Below are 16,040 nucleotides of genomic sequence, written 5' to 3' on the forward strand. Positions count from 1 at the left end.
ATGGGAAATAGATGGGGAACCAGTGGAAATAGTGTCAGACTTTATTTTTCTGGGCTCCAAAATCACTACAGGTGGTGACTGCAGCCATGAAATTAAAAGACACTTACTCCTTGGAAGGAAAGTTATGACCAACCTAGATAGCATTTTCAAAAGCAGAGACATTACTTTGCCAACAAAGGTTCATCTAGTCAAGGCTATGGTTTTTCCTGTGGTCATGTATGGATGTGAGAGTTGGACTGTGAAGAAGGCTGAGCGCCGAAGAATTGATGCTTTTGAACTGTGGTGTTGGAGAAGACTCTTGAGAGTCCCTTGGACTGCAAGGAGATCCAACCAGTCCATTCTGAAGGAGATCAGCCCTGGGATTTCTTTGGAAGGAATGATGCTGAAGCTGAAACTCCAGTACTTTGGCCACCTCATGTGAAGAGTTGACTCATTGGAAAAGACTCTGATGCTGGGAGGGATTGGGGTCAGGAGGAGAAGGGGACAACAGAGGATGAGATGGCTGGATGGCATCACTGACTCGATGGACGTGAGTCTGAGTGAACTCTGGGAGTTGGTGATGGACAGGGAGGCCTGGCGAGCTGTGATTCATGGGGTCGCAAAGAGTCGGACACGACTGAGCGACTGAACTGAACTGAAGTGAATGACCTCAAATTTGTTTTCTGCATCTATTTACTCCTCACTGCAACCGTTCCAGGTAGGACCTATCATTTCTTCACTTGAGAGTTGAGAAACCAACTCAGAGAGGAGACATGACCTGAAACAGATCCATGCGGCTTACCAAGTTGGGGGTGGGGGCGGCGTGCAGGACAAGCCCATGGTCCCAACTCCAAATCCGTGTTCCTTCCCCCTCGCTTGGCGCCCCTGCCTAGACCTCTTGTCCGTGAGGCCTTCTGGAGGCTACAGAGCTTTTCCACAGACACTGACCTCCACAGCTACAACTTAGGCAAGACAGACGTGGTCCTCTCCCTTTGACTAATCATTTACGGGGGATTTGAACCAAAGCCAAGGGCACAGGATCAGAGGCACAGAGACTTGATGAAGGGGGAGACGGAGGGAGTAGGCGGGTCCCTAAGAGCGACTCTCTCAAACCCATCAATTCATCTTCCGTGGGCAGTGATAAAACATTGCTCGGTTTTTTCTCCCCATGGAGAACAGAAGGAGGAAGGAGACTGCAAGGTCCGTAAGGGTCACCATTATGCTGTTCACCTGGAGTCCAGCTAGCCCTGTGCCGGGCACTGACTAGCACTAAAAAATACGGCTCACGTGTATCACGTTGACTTTCTACGTGGCACAATTCTGAGCACTTCACATGTATTTAAACATTAAGTACTCGTATCTAGTCCTCAGCTAGATAAGTACTGTCATTCTCTTTGTTTTTCTGATAAAGAAAACTAGACGTGGAGAGATGTGCAGTAATCAATACTGGATCAAATGAATGAATGGTCCGAGTCCTACCATGCTTCAAGTCTCATAAATAAAAGCAAAGCTACAACCATGGAGGACCAGAATGAGGCCAAGCCTGGCACACATGATCAACTGCAGTTCACGGACAATGGGATAGAGACTGGCAGAGGTTAGGTGTGTTGCCCTGCAAACTGACAGAGCCAGGGCTTAATCCAGGTGTGTCTGAGTCTACTTTGTTTTGGTTTTGTTTGCCACATCACGAGGCTCATGGGCTCTTAGTTCCCCAGCCAGGGATCGACCCCATGGCCCCTGCATCTGACCATCAGGGAAGTCCCCAGGTGTGTCTGACTCCAATCTCAGCACCTAGAACCCCCTTAGCAGTTCTCTTGCTCACCCGTGGGTCACTGAGCCAAGCCCTCTAAGTATCCAAAACACAGCTGAGAAAACAAAACTGACAACCCTGAGCATCCAAGCACACGGCACAAGGCTCTTACGGCAGACAAAATTCAAGCAAGAGAATCAGCCTCTTTTTCTCAGACTCAGAAGTAGGACAGGCATGACAAGCAGTGGCTGCTCTTAGCAGGAGGCAAGGGAGAGAGAGGAGTGATTAAAAGGATAACTGACCGAGCCCGTGAACCTGGGGCTGTGAGCGCGGGGCAGATGGCTGCAGTCACGTCAACAGTGTCTCACCTGGGGTGTAGTTAATGTCTTCCAAGCCCCAGGAAGACATTGCATTGTGCAGAGTCGGCCACTTCTTGGCAGAGCCACTGAAGCTCCCCGAGCCTCGGCGTCTTCATCTGTGGGGCGGAGACAATAATCTGGCCCCCCACGGACTGCCGGCAAGACTCAGCAAGCTCCCGATGGTAAAAGCACTTGGTCAACAGTAGCCAAGGTGAGTTACCATGTCTGGTATGCTTTGCTGAAGGACACTGAGAAGCAGGCGATATATTTTTGGATATTTTCCAACCATATGGCAGAAATAATATTAAAAAAAAAAACAGCAGCAGTGCTTCAAGGGGCAAATTTCATTCTCTAGAAACTTCTCTTGCAGTGCCCTCAGGAAGCTGATTCATCGGGAGGCACGACTGACTGTGCCAGTCTCTTGGCCTCTTTACCAGAAGACCCACCCAGTGGACCTTCTGCTTCAAGGCTATCTGTGATCTCAACAGACATGTCTAATGAGATTGAGGACAGACAGAGTGGGACACGGGGGCACAGACACCAAAATCCACAAGTCTCTACTTGAAAAACAAACAAATGAAAAGGCCAATTGGTCTCTGGGAACAAGCTGCTAAGGAACCGAAGCTCCTGCCTTCAGCCCAGCCCTGGGAGAGGCTATTTCCACTTCAAGCCACATACCCTCAGTGGGGGTACCAATGGGCAACTTGCAGGATCTCTCATAGAAAAGTCAGCTTGTGCAATCAACATGACCACTGCCGTTACTCTAATTCCCATTTGCTACACGCCTACCACAAAGCAGGGGACACAGACACAGGCAACTTCCTGCCCACAGGGAGCTCATAACCGACTGAAGGGGAGGTGCCCTGTGAGACGAGAACCACAGGGCAATGGACTTAACCCTCACCGAGCATTTACTGCTTGCCATACACTGTGCACTGTGCTAAGACCTTTACACGCATTATCTCATTTCAGCCTCACAGCAATCCTATTCTTATCATCTCCACTCTAGGATGTGAAACTGAGGTCCAGAGAAGTTAAAGCATTTACCCAAGGTGGCCAGCTAGCCACCTAGCTGGTGGCTGGAATTCAGACTCAAGCCTTGATCCCAGAGGTCACGCCTGCCACCTCTCTTCCAGCACAAGAGGCGGGTACAGGGCAAGTGCCAGGTGGGAATGCCAGGGGGGGAGATGAGGCTGCAGGGTACACAATGGGCTTCAGAATCAGCCAAACTGGGGTTCTAACACTGCTCTGCCAATCGTTAACTTGGGGGGCTCTGAGGCTCAATTGTTTTTTGCAACTACATTGGTAAGGAGGAGAGTGATGAAGATCAGAGGAGCTGACCTAGTAAAGTCCACGGTGCCATCTTTGGCATGTTCCACTGGACTGAAAGGGATTAGAGAAAGCACAGGATGGCATGGGGGGGGCAGGTATGGTCAGGAAAGGCTTTAAGAAAGTGGTGATTTTTAAGAAGAGTCTCGAAGGGTCAGTGAATTTGGATTAACTTCAAGGAAGGGACCAGTGTCAGGGCAGGCAAGCATGAAGACCCTGAAGATGAAAAAGCTGAGGGTGCATTTGGGGAACAAGCTGGCTGGAGCCCAGGAAGAGGGCTGGGGAGCAGAGAGACCCAGGGCTGGAAAGGAGGTGAGTCCACATGCAAACCCACCGGGCAGTGATCCGTGGCCATGTTTACTGAGAATCCACTTTGTTATGTGTGCCAGAGACCCGGCATTGCAGGGTTCATCCTTTAAAGACATCCTCTTCAAAGAAGGAGGTGAGACAAAAGCACAGAGTCAGCCTTCTCTTTAAAAAGCAGGCAGACACAGCAACTGGTTGGCCGGCCTCCCCTGCTTCCCTTCCCTGCAGCCTCCCCCACCAGAGCTGTGCATTCCACGGCCCCTGCGAGCAAAAGGCACAGGCCGCTAAAGATGAAACAGACCCCGGGCATAAGCACGGTTTCCCTGTGCGCCCACACGGGGACACATCCACACCCACAAACACACTCACTCACACACACACAAACAGGGTGAGAAGCCAATTTGATTTTCCAAAGGATTGCATAATCCTTAGGTGATATTAAAATAGCTGATGAAGAATCCACTTTCATCTTTTTTGGGGTGGGCGTTGAAGGGCTGAAGAGCCTGGCTTAGATATTTTCTGACAGAATCATTTACAAGAAGCAAGCCAGCAGCACAGAGCTGCAGAACCATCGGCTCCAGAAACCTCCACCTTCTGCACCCTCGTGGGTCCTTAGATGCCTCCCTGCGTGTGCAGGGCGGGTGAAGGGGTGACCCGCGCAGGAAGCCTACCCAGCCCAGGCCCCTCTCCAGCTGCTCCCACAGATCAGGTGCTTCTTTTCTGAGATGGGACGAGACACCTCTACTGAAACAACCCCCCACCTTCCCCAGGCTCCCAGAGAACTTCCGGTCCCTGCCAGTCACTTGGCTCATAATCACGTCCGGCCTGCGCTGCTCTTCCAGCCTTGACTCAGACTGTGCTGAGAAGGATCTGATTTGTAACTCCTTATGGCTGTGCGACTTGTCTTCTCAGCCAAGTGTGAACACCTTGCTGGAGGGTCGGGGCCGTGCTCCATTAGAGTCCTGGGTCCACATATCCGAGCTAGCCACAGCAGCAAATGTATCGCCATCAGACTGCACAGTGAATCTGAACTCCTTCTTCTGATGATATACGGCTCTTGAATGTCTCCTAATAATATCTTCTAATAATCTGTGTGAAAGTGTTAGTTGCTCAGTTGTATCCGACTCCTTGTGCCCCTGTGGCTTGTAACCCACCACATTCCTCTGTCCATGGAATTCCCCAGGCAAGAATACTGGAGTGGGTTGCCACGCCCTCCTCCAGGGGATCTTCCCAACTCTGGGATCGAACCCAGGTCACCTGCATTGCGAACAGATTCTTTACTGTCTGAGCTACCAAGTCCTCGGATGATACAGTCGCTAGTCATTCCTTTGGAATTTCAAGAGTCTAGAACAGGGCCTGGCAGACTAAAGAGTCCAGGGAGGATGCCTTCTGAGGCTCCCTTAGTTCCATCTTGGAAGAACACTTTCATCTATTAAGTTGGGATTTGAAGGCTAGGTGGGCATGAGGCAAAGGAAGGGGATGAAGGGTTGTGGAGAGTGGCGAAGAACGTTCCAGGCAAAGGATACAGCAGAAGCGAAGGACTGGAGTGTGGTGAAGCTGCGGACCGGTGGGGACCCGCGGACAGGGGGCAGGCTTCAGGGCAGCCCTGGAGCAGCCGTTGGTCTTAGAATCAGAGGACGGGTCCCCTCTCACTGGAACCAGAGGGAGAGAGAAAAGCAAGGAGACAGAAGTAGGCGAGTCTGCGGCTCTGAGGGCAGAGAGCTGAGGAAGCTTCCATCTGACGGCTTCTATTTTCTCTCTGAAGAGGGAGAAAGGTTACCTTCTGAGCAGGCGGAGGAATGGGGAGAGGTGAGAGATTCCAGGAGGGCAAGGTTTGAAACAGCCAGTGGGAAGAAAGGAGTCAAAACCGAGCTGGAAGGATTTCTGTGTTAAGGCTGAGGGTCCAGTTGAGGTTGGAGACTGCATATGTCCATGACATCACCGCCTGTCAGGATTTCTTCAGGACCTTGGTGTGGGTGGACTGGCTGGGATTTCATCTGGTGGGAGTGATGGAAAGACCACAGGACGGGGCACGGACTCTGGCGAGGGAACAGCTGAAGCAACGGAGCTGGGATTCGACAGGGTAGGGAAGATGCAGGGTGATGGGGAGAAAGCAGAAAAGGCCATCAACAGGCCTCTGGGAGGTCTTGGAAGACAAGCGTGGTAGAAGTGGCTGGAGTTAACCAAAGCTGAAGGAGTGGTCAGGAGGGTCAGCCGGCTGCAGATGTAGTTACAGGAGGGTTTTGGATGTGGCCTGGGAGTGGCAGGCTGATGGGGAAAGGAGGTCAAGAGGCAGGTGTTGGCAGGGCGGCACTGAGATAAGGCACATACATCAGGCGGACAAGGGGTACCAGACCCAAACAGATGCCCTTACAACAGCGGCTGGGATTCGCGGGTTCCCAAGAATCAGCCAGTTCAGCAGCTTCATCTGAAAACCCGGGACACTGAGGTGGGTCAAGGCCTGAGCCACTTCTCACAAAAAGGGTTTGAGGCAGGCAGGAGGCCGCTCCCAGCCCCAGGCCAGGGCTCCTCTCCCCTGGTGCCCTCTCCCCCTAGGAGATGAGCAGCCCGGCAAGCCACGTGAGGAGAGGAGACAGGGGAGGCCAGGCACGGGTCCCAACCCCCTCACCGCTACCGCACCCAGCCCCTCCCCACCCCCTCTGGCCGGTCAGACCGGAAGCACGTGGCCGCCCACCCGCGTGGTTGCCCGGGAGACCCAGGCTGTTTACCCGCGGGCTGGGCCCTGCCGCCTACAGCAGATGGAGCCGCGCGGGGAGGTGAGCGCGCGGCCGGCTGGGCCGCTGGGCGGGCCCCAGGGGCTGTCTTCTGCCTCCCCGGGGGCCTGGAGGGGCCAGACTCGAGCCCCGGAGGGCTCGTCCATCCCCCGACCCCGGGGAAGGCCTCCCCAGAGCAGGGCCCAGGGGCGAACCCCGGGAGACAGGCTGGGGTTCCAGGAGGGAAGGGGCTACTCCCCAGGGGCAAAGCCAGCCCAGCTGGCCAGAGCTCACCGTTGCCAGAATGGGACGGTTCCCGGGCTCTGCTGAAGCCGAGGGGCCTTGGAAACCGTTGGGCCATGTCCTCCTGGCTGGGCAGTACAGACCGGACGCAGACTGAGGGACAGGCGGACGTCCTGTGACACGGGCAGAGGCCGGAACCCGCTCTGAGCCTCCCCCAGACCAGTGCTCTTTCACCCAAGTCAACTGGCACTTTCTAGAGGCTCTTTCTTGCCCCTCCTCCCACATTGCTCCTGCTGCCCAAGCTAGCTTCCTTCTGGAGCTGCCTGTACTTGGGAAAGAGTTGAGCTCTTCCGCTCCACCAACCCCTGATCCCTGCTCCTCACTGCTGTTGGAATCATCCCCAATTCCTTTTCCAAACCTTTGATCACTTGGTGGCCCTGTGGTCCGGTTTCTCCACTCCCCGCTTTTGAACGTGGCTCTCTGCACAGGGCAGTGTATTCTAATGATTAGTCCCGGGCAGAACTGGGAATGATACCAAAGTGTTCTCATTTTCAGGCCAACTGTCCTCTCCTGATTCTTCTGAGTGTTTTCATCCTGAAATCTTCACAAGGAGGGGTGGGAATTGGCAGGGGAGAGTATTAACTGATAAACATTTTTAGAAGACCAATTCAAAACAAATGTATGTATTCTTGGTATATACCAGCAGATGGTATGTGGGTGCTTATTATTTTATTGCATTTATCGTAGGCTTAGATTTGGGTTGTGAGTGATATAGGGTGGTTTGACCTGCTAGGGGGAGGTCGGAACCTTTGGGAAGCAGGAATATGACTTTAGCTTCTCCAGTACAAATTCTCCTTCTTTCCAGCTGATTTGGTAATTAATCCTAAGAAATGGGCACCTGTCCTTTGGCGGTTCCTTGGGAACAGTTATCAATGTTTGTTTTCTGACTCCTAGCAGGCCTCTGGGTACAGCTATTATGTTTTAAGTAAACAGGCCACTTGCCTATTCAGCTGGCAGCTTGACGGAAGCCTACGCCTAGATCCTGTCAAAAATCACTTTGTGGTTGAAAGTGTGCCAGGCCCAGAGGTGGTGAGCTGAGCTGAGCAGGGTTGACGACGGCTGTGGCAGAAGCCTCCCAGGTAGAGTGTGAGACCCAAGGTGAGACTCTAAAGGCACCGCTGGCCCAGGTCCCCAGACACCTGTCTCCCCCACCTCCCCTCTCCCTGCGGGGGAAGCTGGGGAGAGCTGGTGTTCCCTCCACGTAGCAGATGGTCCCTGCACTCGCGAGGAGGCAGAGGGTTATGAAAGCAGGTTCGATGGAACGCTTTTACCTGAAGGAGGTGTTAATCTCTAAATAACCATGAGTGGGCTTAGAGGAATTAGTCATAATTGAGGATTTTTTTCCCTCTGAGATAGCTCAAAGTCATGTTATCTTATGACCAGGGTGTCTTGACTATGACACCCCCTGAACATGGATAATTATATAGCACCAAAAGGTATAGAAAGTGCATGCACACAGTCAAGTTTTACTGTTAAAAATAATCCAGCAGAGAGCCTGCGAGAACACATGACTTTCCCCATCAAAGTTGTTAAGGAAGAGGTTTCTAAGTTACCAAACTTACTGACAGTTAAACCTTCCCCAGGCATGTGTGGGAGTTAGAAGCCAAGTCTGTGATAATTCTGTAGAAGCTGTGGCGAATTAATAGCCCTTCCTTGAGTGGGGGAGGGTGGGCAGAGAGGGGGAGTCGGCTTCCCAGTTGAGCTTCTCTTTGGCAGAACAGTTGGGCAGTTCTGACCTTCCGGTGCCGCCCTGAGTTCAGCTGCAGAGCTGCTTAATTACAAGTGAAAGGCTTTAAAATTGAAGGGGAAAAAACCCCACATTCTTCACAGTTGATCAGAAAATAGATTAAATTAACAAGGAGTTGGGCAGGCATTTTTTTTTTCTTTTTTTTAATGCCGAGAAGGCTCCCAAACTCCCCAGCAGCCAGATTGAGTGTGAAAGACGAAGTGGGAACTTGGGAGTGTGGAAAGGCTCAGGCTGTGAGCAGAGTGGAGTACACACAAGGGCCTTGCAGTTAAGACAGAGCAGACTTTGAGCTGAGTAGGACTTCAGGAATACATAGGAATGTTGCGTGTTTGTTTTAGCTGTGGTTTTAGTAGCGAGGAAGGCCAGACACCCTCAAATTAGGCAGTGATAGTAATATGCACAGAATGGGAATACTGGGGTGCAGAACTAAGAGGCTTGAGTTGAATCACTCAGGGTTGTGTGATGAAGGCAGCTTGGAGTAAGTCAGTGAGAAGTAAGTATATGATTAAAGTGTGGGACTGGGAGGACTCCCTGGTGGCCCAGCGGTTAGGACATGTGCTTTCACTGCTGAGGGCCCAGGTTCGATCTGTGCTCAGAGAACTAGGATCCCACACACCTTGTGGTGTGGCCACAAATAAATAAATAAAATGTGGGAGAAGAAGGGACACATGAGAACACTTTTTTGGAGACAGTTGCATATGCAGTAGCTCGTTGGAGTCCACCTTCTGGCATTTCTGAGCAGTGAGGGGGTAGACATGCGTCCCGTGAGTCACCCAGCTAGTGAGAGGTGACTGGGAGGGGACCCACCGCAGGACCCCCTGGAGAAGAACTCTGAGGCAGCTGGTAAGACTTTGGGACCTTAAATAATTGAAAGCACTAAACAAACAGGAAACCAAAAGCAGGAAAGCCGAAGCCTTTACAAGTCTGGTTTTTACGGCCTTACCTACTCTGCCTCATATTACTGTCCTCCTGTTGCAGACAAAGAGACTAAGGTTTAGAGCTAGTTACATAATGTTTTCAAGGTCACGCAGCTACTCCTATAGATGAAGAAAGCAATGTACCAGAAATGTCAACAGCTACCAAAGAAACAGAACGTGATCGGTGGTGGGGGAGAGGCCAAGCTTGGTCCTTGAGAACTGGGTATTACGGACCTGGGTTCTGTTTCTCAGGCTGGCTTGATGGCCTTGGGGCTTCACTCTTCCTTTCTGTTTTGTTTGTTTGTTTACTTATCTAGCTGTGTCTGGTCTCGGTTGCATCACGTGGGATCTTTGATGCGGTGCACAGACTCTGGTTGCAGCATGCAGGCTTAGTTGCTCCATGGCATGTGGAATCTTAGTTCCCCAAGCAGGGATGAAACCCACGTCCCCTGCGTTGCAAGGTGGATTCGTAATCACTGGACCACCAGAGAGAGTCCCCACACTTTGTGTGGCTCATGAGCTAACAGGGCTTCCCTGGTGGCTCAGACAGTAAAAAATCTGCTTGCAACACGGGAGACCTGAGTTTATTCTGGGTCGAGAAGATCCCCTGGAGGAGGGCATGGCAGCCCACTCCAGTACTCTCACCTGGAGAATCCCCATGGACAGAGGAGCACGACGAGCCTGCAGTCCGTGGGGTTGCACAGAGTCGGACACGACTGAGCAGCTAAGCACGAGCTAACAACCGTGTTTAATGGTTGAGAAAAAGAGAAGATTCTTCCGTGCCACATGAAAACGATACGAAATTCAAATGCCAGTGTCCATAAAGGCAGTTCTCTTGGAGCAAAGCCACACCCGTTCATTTCCACACTGTCGATGGTGGCTTTCACACTACACAGGCAGAGATGAGTAGCTGCGACAGACTGTGGCCCACAGAGCCAAAAATATTTACTCTCCAGCCATTTATGGAAAGGGACTGCCGACCCCGGTCTGGAAGCCGAATCCTCCCTGAGTTCTGGCCAGTGAGTGGACCAGCAATGGGGTCTCCTCTCCTCCCCTAGCCTGGTGACTGGGGGCAGCAGAGGGTCATTGCATGAAGTGACGTGCACCGAGCCACACAAGGTTGAATGAAAAGAAGCTCTGAGGAGATGGGAAAAGAGGGAGGAAAGGATGGAGGGAAAACCGGGGTGGCAGAGAGGGGCTCTTCCCCAGTGAGGACTGGGCCCCTCCTCTGTAAGGAGTGCACACCGCTTGTGGGTCTAGCTTTCAAGTCTTAAGTGAAGCTGAGCGTGGTTTCCTGGCTGGGCAACCGAACAGGATTCCTTGCCCTCTTTGGAACAAAGGGAACCCCTGGTGGCTCAGACTTCTAGTCAAGAATCCACCTGCAATGTGGGAGACCTGGGTTCTATCCCTGGGTTGGAAAGATCCCCTGGAGGAGGGCATGGCAACCCACTCCAGTATTCTTGCCTGGAGAATCCCATGGACAGAGGAGCCTGGCCAGCTACAGTCCATGGGGTTGGGAGAGTCAGACATGACTGAGCAGCTAAGCGCTCCTGCGTCGTAGGCAGTCTCCTGCATCCCGAGCGGTTTCTTCACCACTGAGCTACCAGGGAAGCCCAGGCTCTCTCTGGTGCAGTACTTTTATTTTTGTCATAGCAGTTGTTGCTCTTTCAAAAGATCTATTTGCTGTGGGTTTAACACCAGTCTCTTCTCACTATAATATTTTGAGTTGCAGGGACTTGGGTTCGCTGATACCTTCCAATGCCTGGAGTGAATGAATGAATGAATGAATTGCAGCTTCTAGAGAGAAGCTGCTCTGTACCACCCCTCCCCCTGCCCCCACTGTGGCTGGTCATTATTCTGGCCCCTGGGGAGTGGGACGGCTCAGGTCCAGAGTCCCAGAACATTTAACCCATGGCCTTCTCTTTTCTCCTGCTTCCTTAGGGCTGTTGAGAAGCCATGGCCACCGAAGCCCCTGTGAATATAGCCCCCCCTGAATGTAGCCCTGTTGGCAGCACGGCGACCGACAGCTTCCCTTGGCAGCCAGACTCACTAAACATGCATGTCACGAGGCCCAAGTCCGCCAAGGGACGTACTCGGCCAAGACTGCACAAGCGCCTGGGCACGGAGGGGTGTTCTGGCCGTGCCCCAGCTTCTCTACCTCCAGCAATTCCCTGCGAGTCGCCGAGCAGCCAGAAACCCGGAGCCTGCACCCCCGGATCCCCAGATCAGGGAGCCCCCGGCGAGATCCCGGAGCTGCTGCAGCAGGCGCCCTTTGGGGCATCCTCTTCCCTCAATAAATACCCAGTCCTCCCTTCCATCAACAGGAGGACCCTGGAGGAGGGCGCCCTGGAGACTGTCGCTAAGAAGGCCGGCTCCCTGCAGCTCAGCAGCGCCCAGGTTCTTTCCCAGGAGGAGGCCTGCACCATGAAGATGGGTGAAAAAGATCCCCAGGCTCAAACCTGTTCCCCAGAGAGGAGAGTCCTTGTGCGGACCGAGAGACAGACCTCCTCCAGGGCCGGAGACCTGGAAGAGCCATCAGATCAAGAGCCAAGACTGCTGCTCGCCATCCGCTCACCCTCAGGCCGAAGGTTCGTCCGCCACTTCCGGCCAGCTGATGCCTTGCAGACCGTCGTGGCCGTGGCCGAACACGAGAACAAGGCTGCCTACCGACACTGCAGCATTGAAACGATGGGCGTGCCCAGGAGACGTTTCTCTGACCTCAGCAAGTCTCTGCAGGACTGTGGAATCCCCAACAAGTCGGTGCTGGGCATCTCCCAGGAAGAGGGGGAAGGTTGGTCCTGAGTCCACAGCCATCGAACCGGGGTCCTGGGTGTCTCAGCGAGGCGCGTGCATGGGTGCCATAGCCTCCCCAGCAGCTTGCTTCCAAGTGCCATATGGACCTGGTGCACCTGCAGCTCCTGGGATGCCCGCCCTCCAAGCATCTTCTTCGGAGCCATGAAATCTACACACGCACCAAATGCGTTAAGAAGATTCTCTTCCTGTTGTTCAGTTCTCTCCATCGCTGGAGTGAACTGGCAAGTGACCAAGGCTGTTCCCTGAAGAGCTGTGCCCAGGCCTCCTTTGCTGCTCAGGTCCTTCCTGGAGCACCTGGTTGCCTTTACAATGAACTTGCATTCGCTTGAAGCCAGTGGTTCGCCTTTCTGTATTTGATGCAGGATTAAACACTTCCCAGAGAGGATTCTGGCCTGTTAAATAACCAGGGTTGAGGAAGTACTGCACTGGCATTTGCGTTTCTTGCAGGCATCTTTAAGAAGCAGGCAGTTGACCTTGTTTGGGGAGCAGCCCCTCTGCCAGGCTTGGGTGGCTTGAGTTCTCGGGGATTACCGTTCGTATGAGGTGGTTTCAGGGGAAAGAATAGGTCTTTTGCTAATACAGATCCCCCAGCACATCAACATTTCCGAGAGAGCCCAAGAGCTGGAAAATAAATCCCTTCCATAAGCAGCGAGTAGCCAGGAGCCACTTAATATTTTTAACAGGGTCTGACCAGGTTTACAATTTTGGGTAGCTGCTCTCTGTGCACAAAATTTCCCCAAAACTGAGAAAAGCCAGCAGCATCTGACATCCTTGGCATTTGTCAGTGGTGGTATTGTTTGTTTTTAAACGACACAAAAACCCACAAGTCTGCACAAGTTTGTAGGAAAGGCCCCTTGGCTGATCTGGGTGTGGATATTCTGTTTTATCCCCCAGTTTCAGGGTCTCCCAACTTCAAGCACAGAAACGCCCTGGAGATAACACAGGTGCCACATTCTCCGAATTAGAATCCCCTGGAGGGAGAGGGCGCCTGGGTTTGGCGTCGCTTTGCCGCACCTGTGCTGAGACCACGTGCCCAAGTAAGTGTCTGGTCGATCAGCATGACGCCTGCAGCTGTGTGGCAGGCCCCCGAGCCTTGTTTTTCCAGCTCTGAAGTGCTGACGTGGAAATCTGCCAAAGCTTCCTCGTGTGGTGAGCTCAGCAAGGCTCCCATGTCGCATCTGGATCCCCTTTATGGCCAAATCACCATTCAGAGCGGGGAACACTTGTCCTCCCAGAGCCCTGCTGTCAGGAAGCCCTGAGTACTGATAAGCACCCCCACTTGCTAGGTACACAGAGAAGGCAGGACTTCCAGAAGCACAGCAGCAAGTGCATGTCGGGACTTCTCTGGTGGTCCAGCAGATAAGACTCCAGGCTTCCAATGCAGGGAGCGTGGGTTCAATCCCTGGTCAGGGGACTGAGATCCCACGTGCTGCCAAAAAAGCAAAACAAACCAAAACCAGGTGCATCTTATGCATAGATAAGGCCTGCAGTTGGAAATGTTACTTCCAGCAAAGCGATAACGCAGCCCTGGAGATTAACACCAGCATCATTTCTCTGAATAAGGCTTGCCTTGTCCCAAACTGCATCCCACACCACCCAGATCATTCTAGAATAGGCTATTTTGGAATGTTTTGCAACATTTCTTAATGCCATTTTGGTTAGCCACTCCTCTGATTGCAAAGGTCAGCCAGGGCGGGCAGTGCCTTGGTCAGGCCCCCGCCACTGGCCACATCCGCTCGCCACTGACCATGCAGAGGGGCCAGGGGCCAGGTAACTCATGCCTGGTACTCACAGTCCAGGAGTTTCGCCTCCCACCCAGGACTGGAGCACAGAACTCTGCCTCTGATTTCGGAGGCTAGAGGAAGAGCCTCCCACGAGATCACACCTACTCTGTGGTAAGAATAAAATCCCACCCACCTGGGACTTGGTAATTTCTCCAGGCAGGAAATCTTTAGAAAACTGCAGTGAAATGGAGCATGCTTGAAGGAGTTAGAATGTTGTGCACTTGGGGATTTGCTGCTGCTACTAGCTTAGAATTTTGGGGTGGTGGGAAAAAATTGGAAAGCATAAAGCATAGAAATATTTTAGTATTTTGGGGGATCTGTTAATAAAGCTAGATTTGAAACTCCTTAATAGGCTTTTTGTGTGTGTGTGTGAGAGGGGACAAGACAGGACAGTGCTAACAATAAAAGTCAATGTACATGAAAATGAGTTGGCAGAGAAGTGCGTCTTCTTAGTTCAGCCCAAGACTTCAGCCACCACACTTGGCTCGTGGACAGACAGCTGCATGGACCCGGTCTGCAGTTTTCTCCTTGGCAAAGCACTTGGCTCTGCTATGAGTTCCACGTCTTCTTTCCCAGGCACTCCAGATGTCTCCCCTTCCCAAAGCTGCTGATCTCAGCTCATAGCAGAGCACTGTGGTGGTTTAGTCACTAAGTCGTGTCCAACTCTTTGCAACCCCATGAACCGTAGCCCGCAGCACCTCTGTCCATGGGATTTCCCAGGCAAGAATAATGGAGTTGGTTGCCATTTCCTTCTCCACAGGGGCTCTTCCCAACCCAGGGATCAAATCTGATCTCCTGCATTGCAGGGGGTCTCTTGCATTGCAGGCAGATTCTTTACCAACTACGCCAGCAGGGAAGCCTATCAAAGCATTAAGCTTGTTTGTATGGAAAGAGACTTCTGAATTTCTCCCCCAGATCATTCCAGTACTCACTCTCCTCTTGAGGTTGTCAAGAACAGACTGTATCAGAATTTTAGAGTTCTTGGCTCTGTAGGTGGTACTGCCCATCAGATGCCCCGGCCCCATGGGCTGAGCTGAGCCCAGGACCCAACTCTTGGTGGCCCTGGTAGGTCTGAAGTTGGCCCCTTCTGCGGTAGACCTGAGTGACTCATTTAACCAACAATCACCCAAGGCTCGCCCTGTGCCGTGCTTGCTGGCCAACGATGGCACCCTAGCATGACAGCATTGGCAAGAAAATGTGGAACCACCTTAGACAGTGGACTCCAGGCAGGTGAAGGCAACAGCTGTTGTGGTATCTGGGAGGGCCCTGGAGTAAGGGCCAGGCTGGATGGCGTCTGGTCTTCTCTCTGTCTTGTTGAAACTCAGGGGAGCCTCCTCCCCACCTCTTCTAGCACTGGCCCTGGGATGATCGCTCATCAGGGACCTGAAGTTTGCACAGGATAAAGTATTGCATGCCAAGCCACTCCAGCGCATCCCCTGATAAAGTCCAGTAGGTAAATTCATCCTGGCAGCAGAAGGAACAGCAGGAGAAAGAAGTGACTCAGCCCGTAGAATCCAAAAAGTTTTCGCCAACAGATGGCAGGTGGTTCTGACACAACAGTCCCTGCCCTGAAAGTACCCAGGGACCCAGCCCCCAGCCGCAAATCCAGGGCAGTCTTGCTGAAGAGGCGAGGTAAGCGTGACCATGGACCAGCAGCCACCCCTGAGCACCCCATAAAAAGAAAATACAACAAGGCTTGATTCCAGTGCAAAACTTCCGAGACTAGATCACTCTCACTACCAGGAATGACAAAAGCAAGGCCTCCCACACACGAGACTTTGCTTTTGTTCACACCCTACAACCATTTGTCTGATGGCAAAGAAAGCCACCTTGCCCCAAGATGCAAAAAAAGTTTCTCTTTACACATTTTTTAACTAAGGTTTCATCATAAGTTGAGATAAAAGGGTGCACGGTTCCCTTTTATGGAACCACATTCCCTTTTGTGGTTCAGGGTATACTTAAGATGAGCCTTTTATGTAGTCGGTGCATCTACTTTTAGGACTCTTAAACAGAATTGCAAAGAAAACTAGATCACTTT

At 52.3% G+C, this 16,040-nt stretch overlaps 2 protein-coding genes across 11 annotated transcripts in view; one reads left to right on the top strand and one right to left on the bottom strand.

Annotated features, from left to right (window-relative positions):
* Nucleotides 1-7,242, bottom strand: part of PLA2G2C (phospholipase A2 group IIC) — a 27,868-nt gene extending 20,626 nt beyond the window's left edge. For 2 of the 6 annotated variants that reach the window (XR_015136585.1, XM_086326044.1), the window contains exon 1: nt 2,098-5,769. The gene's annotated coding sequence lies outside the window, so the exon portion shown is untranslated. Of the gene's footprint in view, nt 1-2,031; nt 5,770-6,731; nt 7,062-7,098 lie in introns of those variants that run through there. The other 4 variants (XR_015136584.1, XM_086326038.1, XM_086326071.1 and 1 more) reach the window with 4 other exon arrangements.
* On the top strand, nt 6,047-14,351 carry UBXN10 (UBX domain protein 10). 5 transcript variants are annotated; one of them, XM_086325990.1, is made up of 3 exons: nt 6,447-6,500; nt 7,691-7,838; nt 11,346-14,351. In XM_086325990.1, the coding sequence occupies exon 3, from the start codon at nt 11,361-11,363 to the stop codon at nt 12,204-12,206; it is 846 nt and encodes a 281-aa protein (XP_086182116.1). In that variant the 5' UTR covers nt 6,447-6,500; nt 7,691-7,838; nt 11,346-11,360; the 3' UTR covers nt 12,207-14,351. The 5 variants fall into 5 exon arrangements, with proteins under 5 accessions (XP_086182149.1, XP_086182116.1, XP_086182132.1 ...); XM_086326006.1 differs by having other exon boundaries at nt 7,691-7,819; XM_086326023.1 differs by lacking the exons at nt 6,447-6,500; nt 7,691-7,838 and adding an exon at nt 6,047-6,172.
* Nucleotides 14,352-16,040: the final 1,689 nt, after the last annotated feature.

The sequence above is a fragment of the Bos grunniens genome, chromosome 2 (assembly GCF_055505025.1).
Source record: "Bos grunniens cultivar Pamir isolate PY7600 chromosome 2, Bosgru_T2T1.0, whole genome shotgun sequence".
Lineage (NCBI taxonomy): Eukaryota > Metazoa > Chordata > Mammalia > Artiodactyla > Bovidae > Bos > Bos grunniens.

Excerpts from the sequence above, each read along its gene's own strand:
- UBXN10 (XM_086326023.1), top strand. The coding sequence starts at position 11,361 with ATGGCCACCGAAGCCCCTGTGAATATAGCCCCCCCTGAATGTAGCCCT.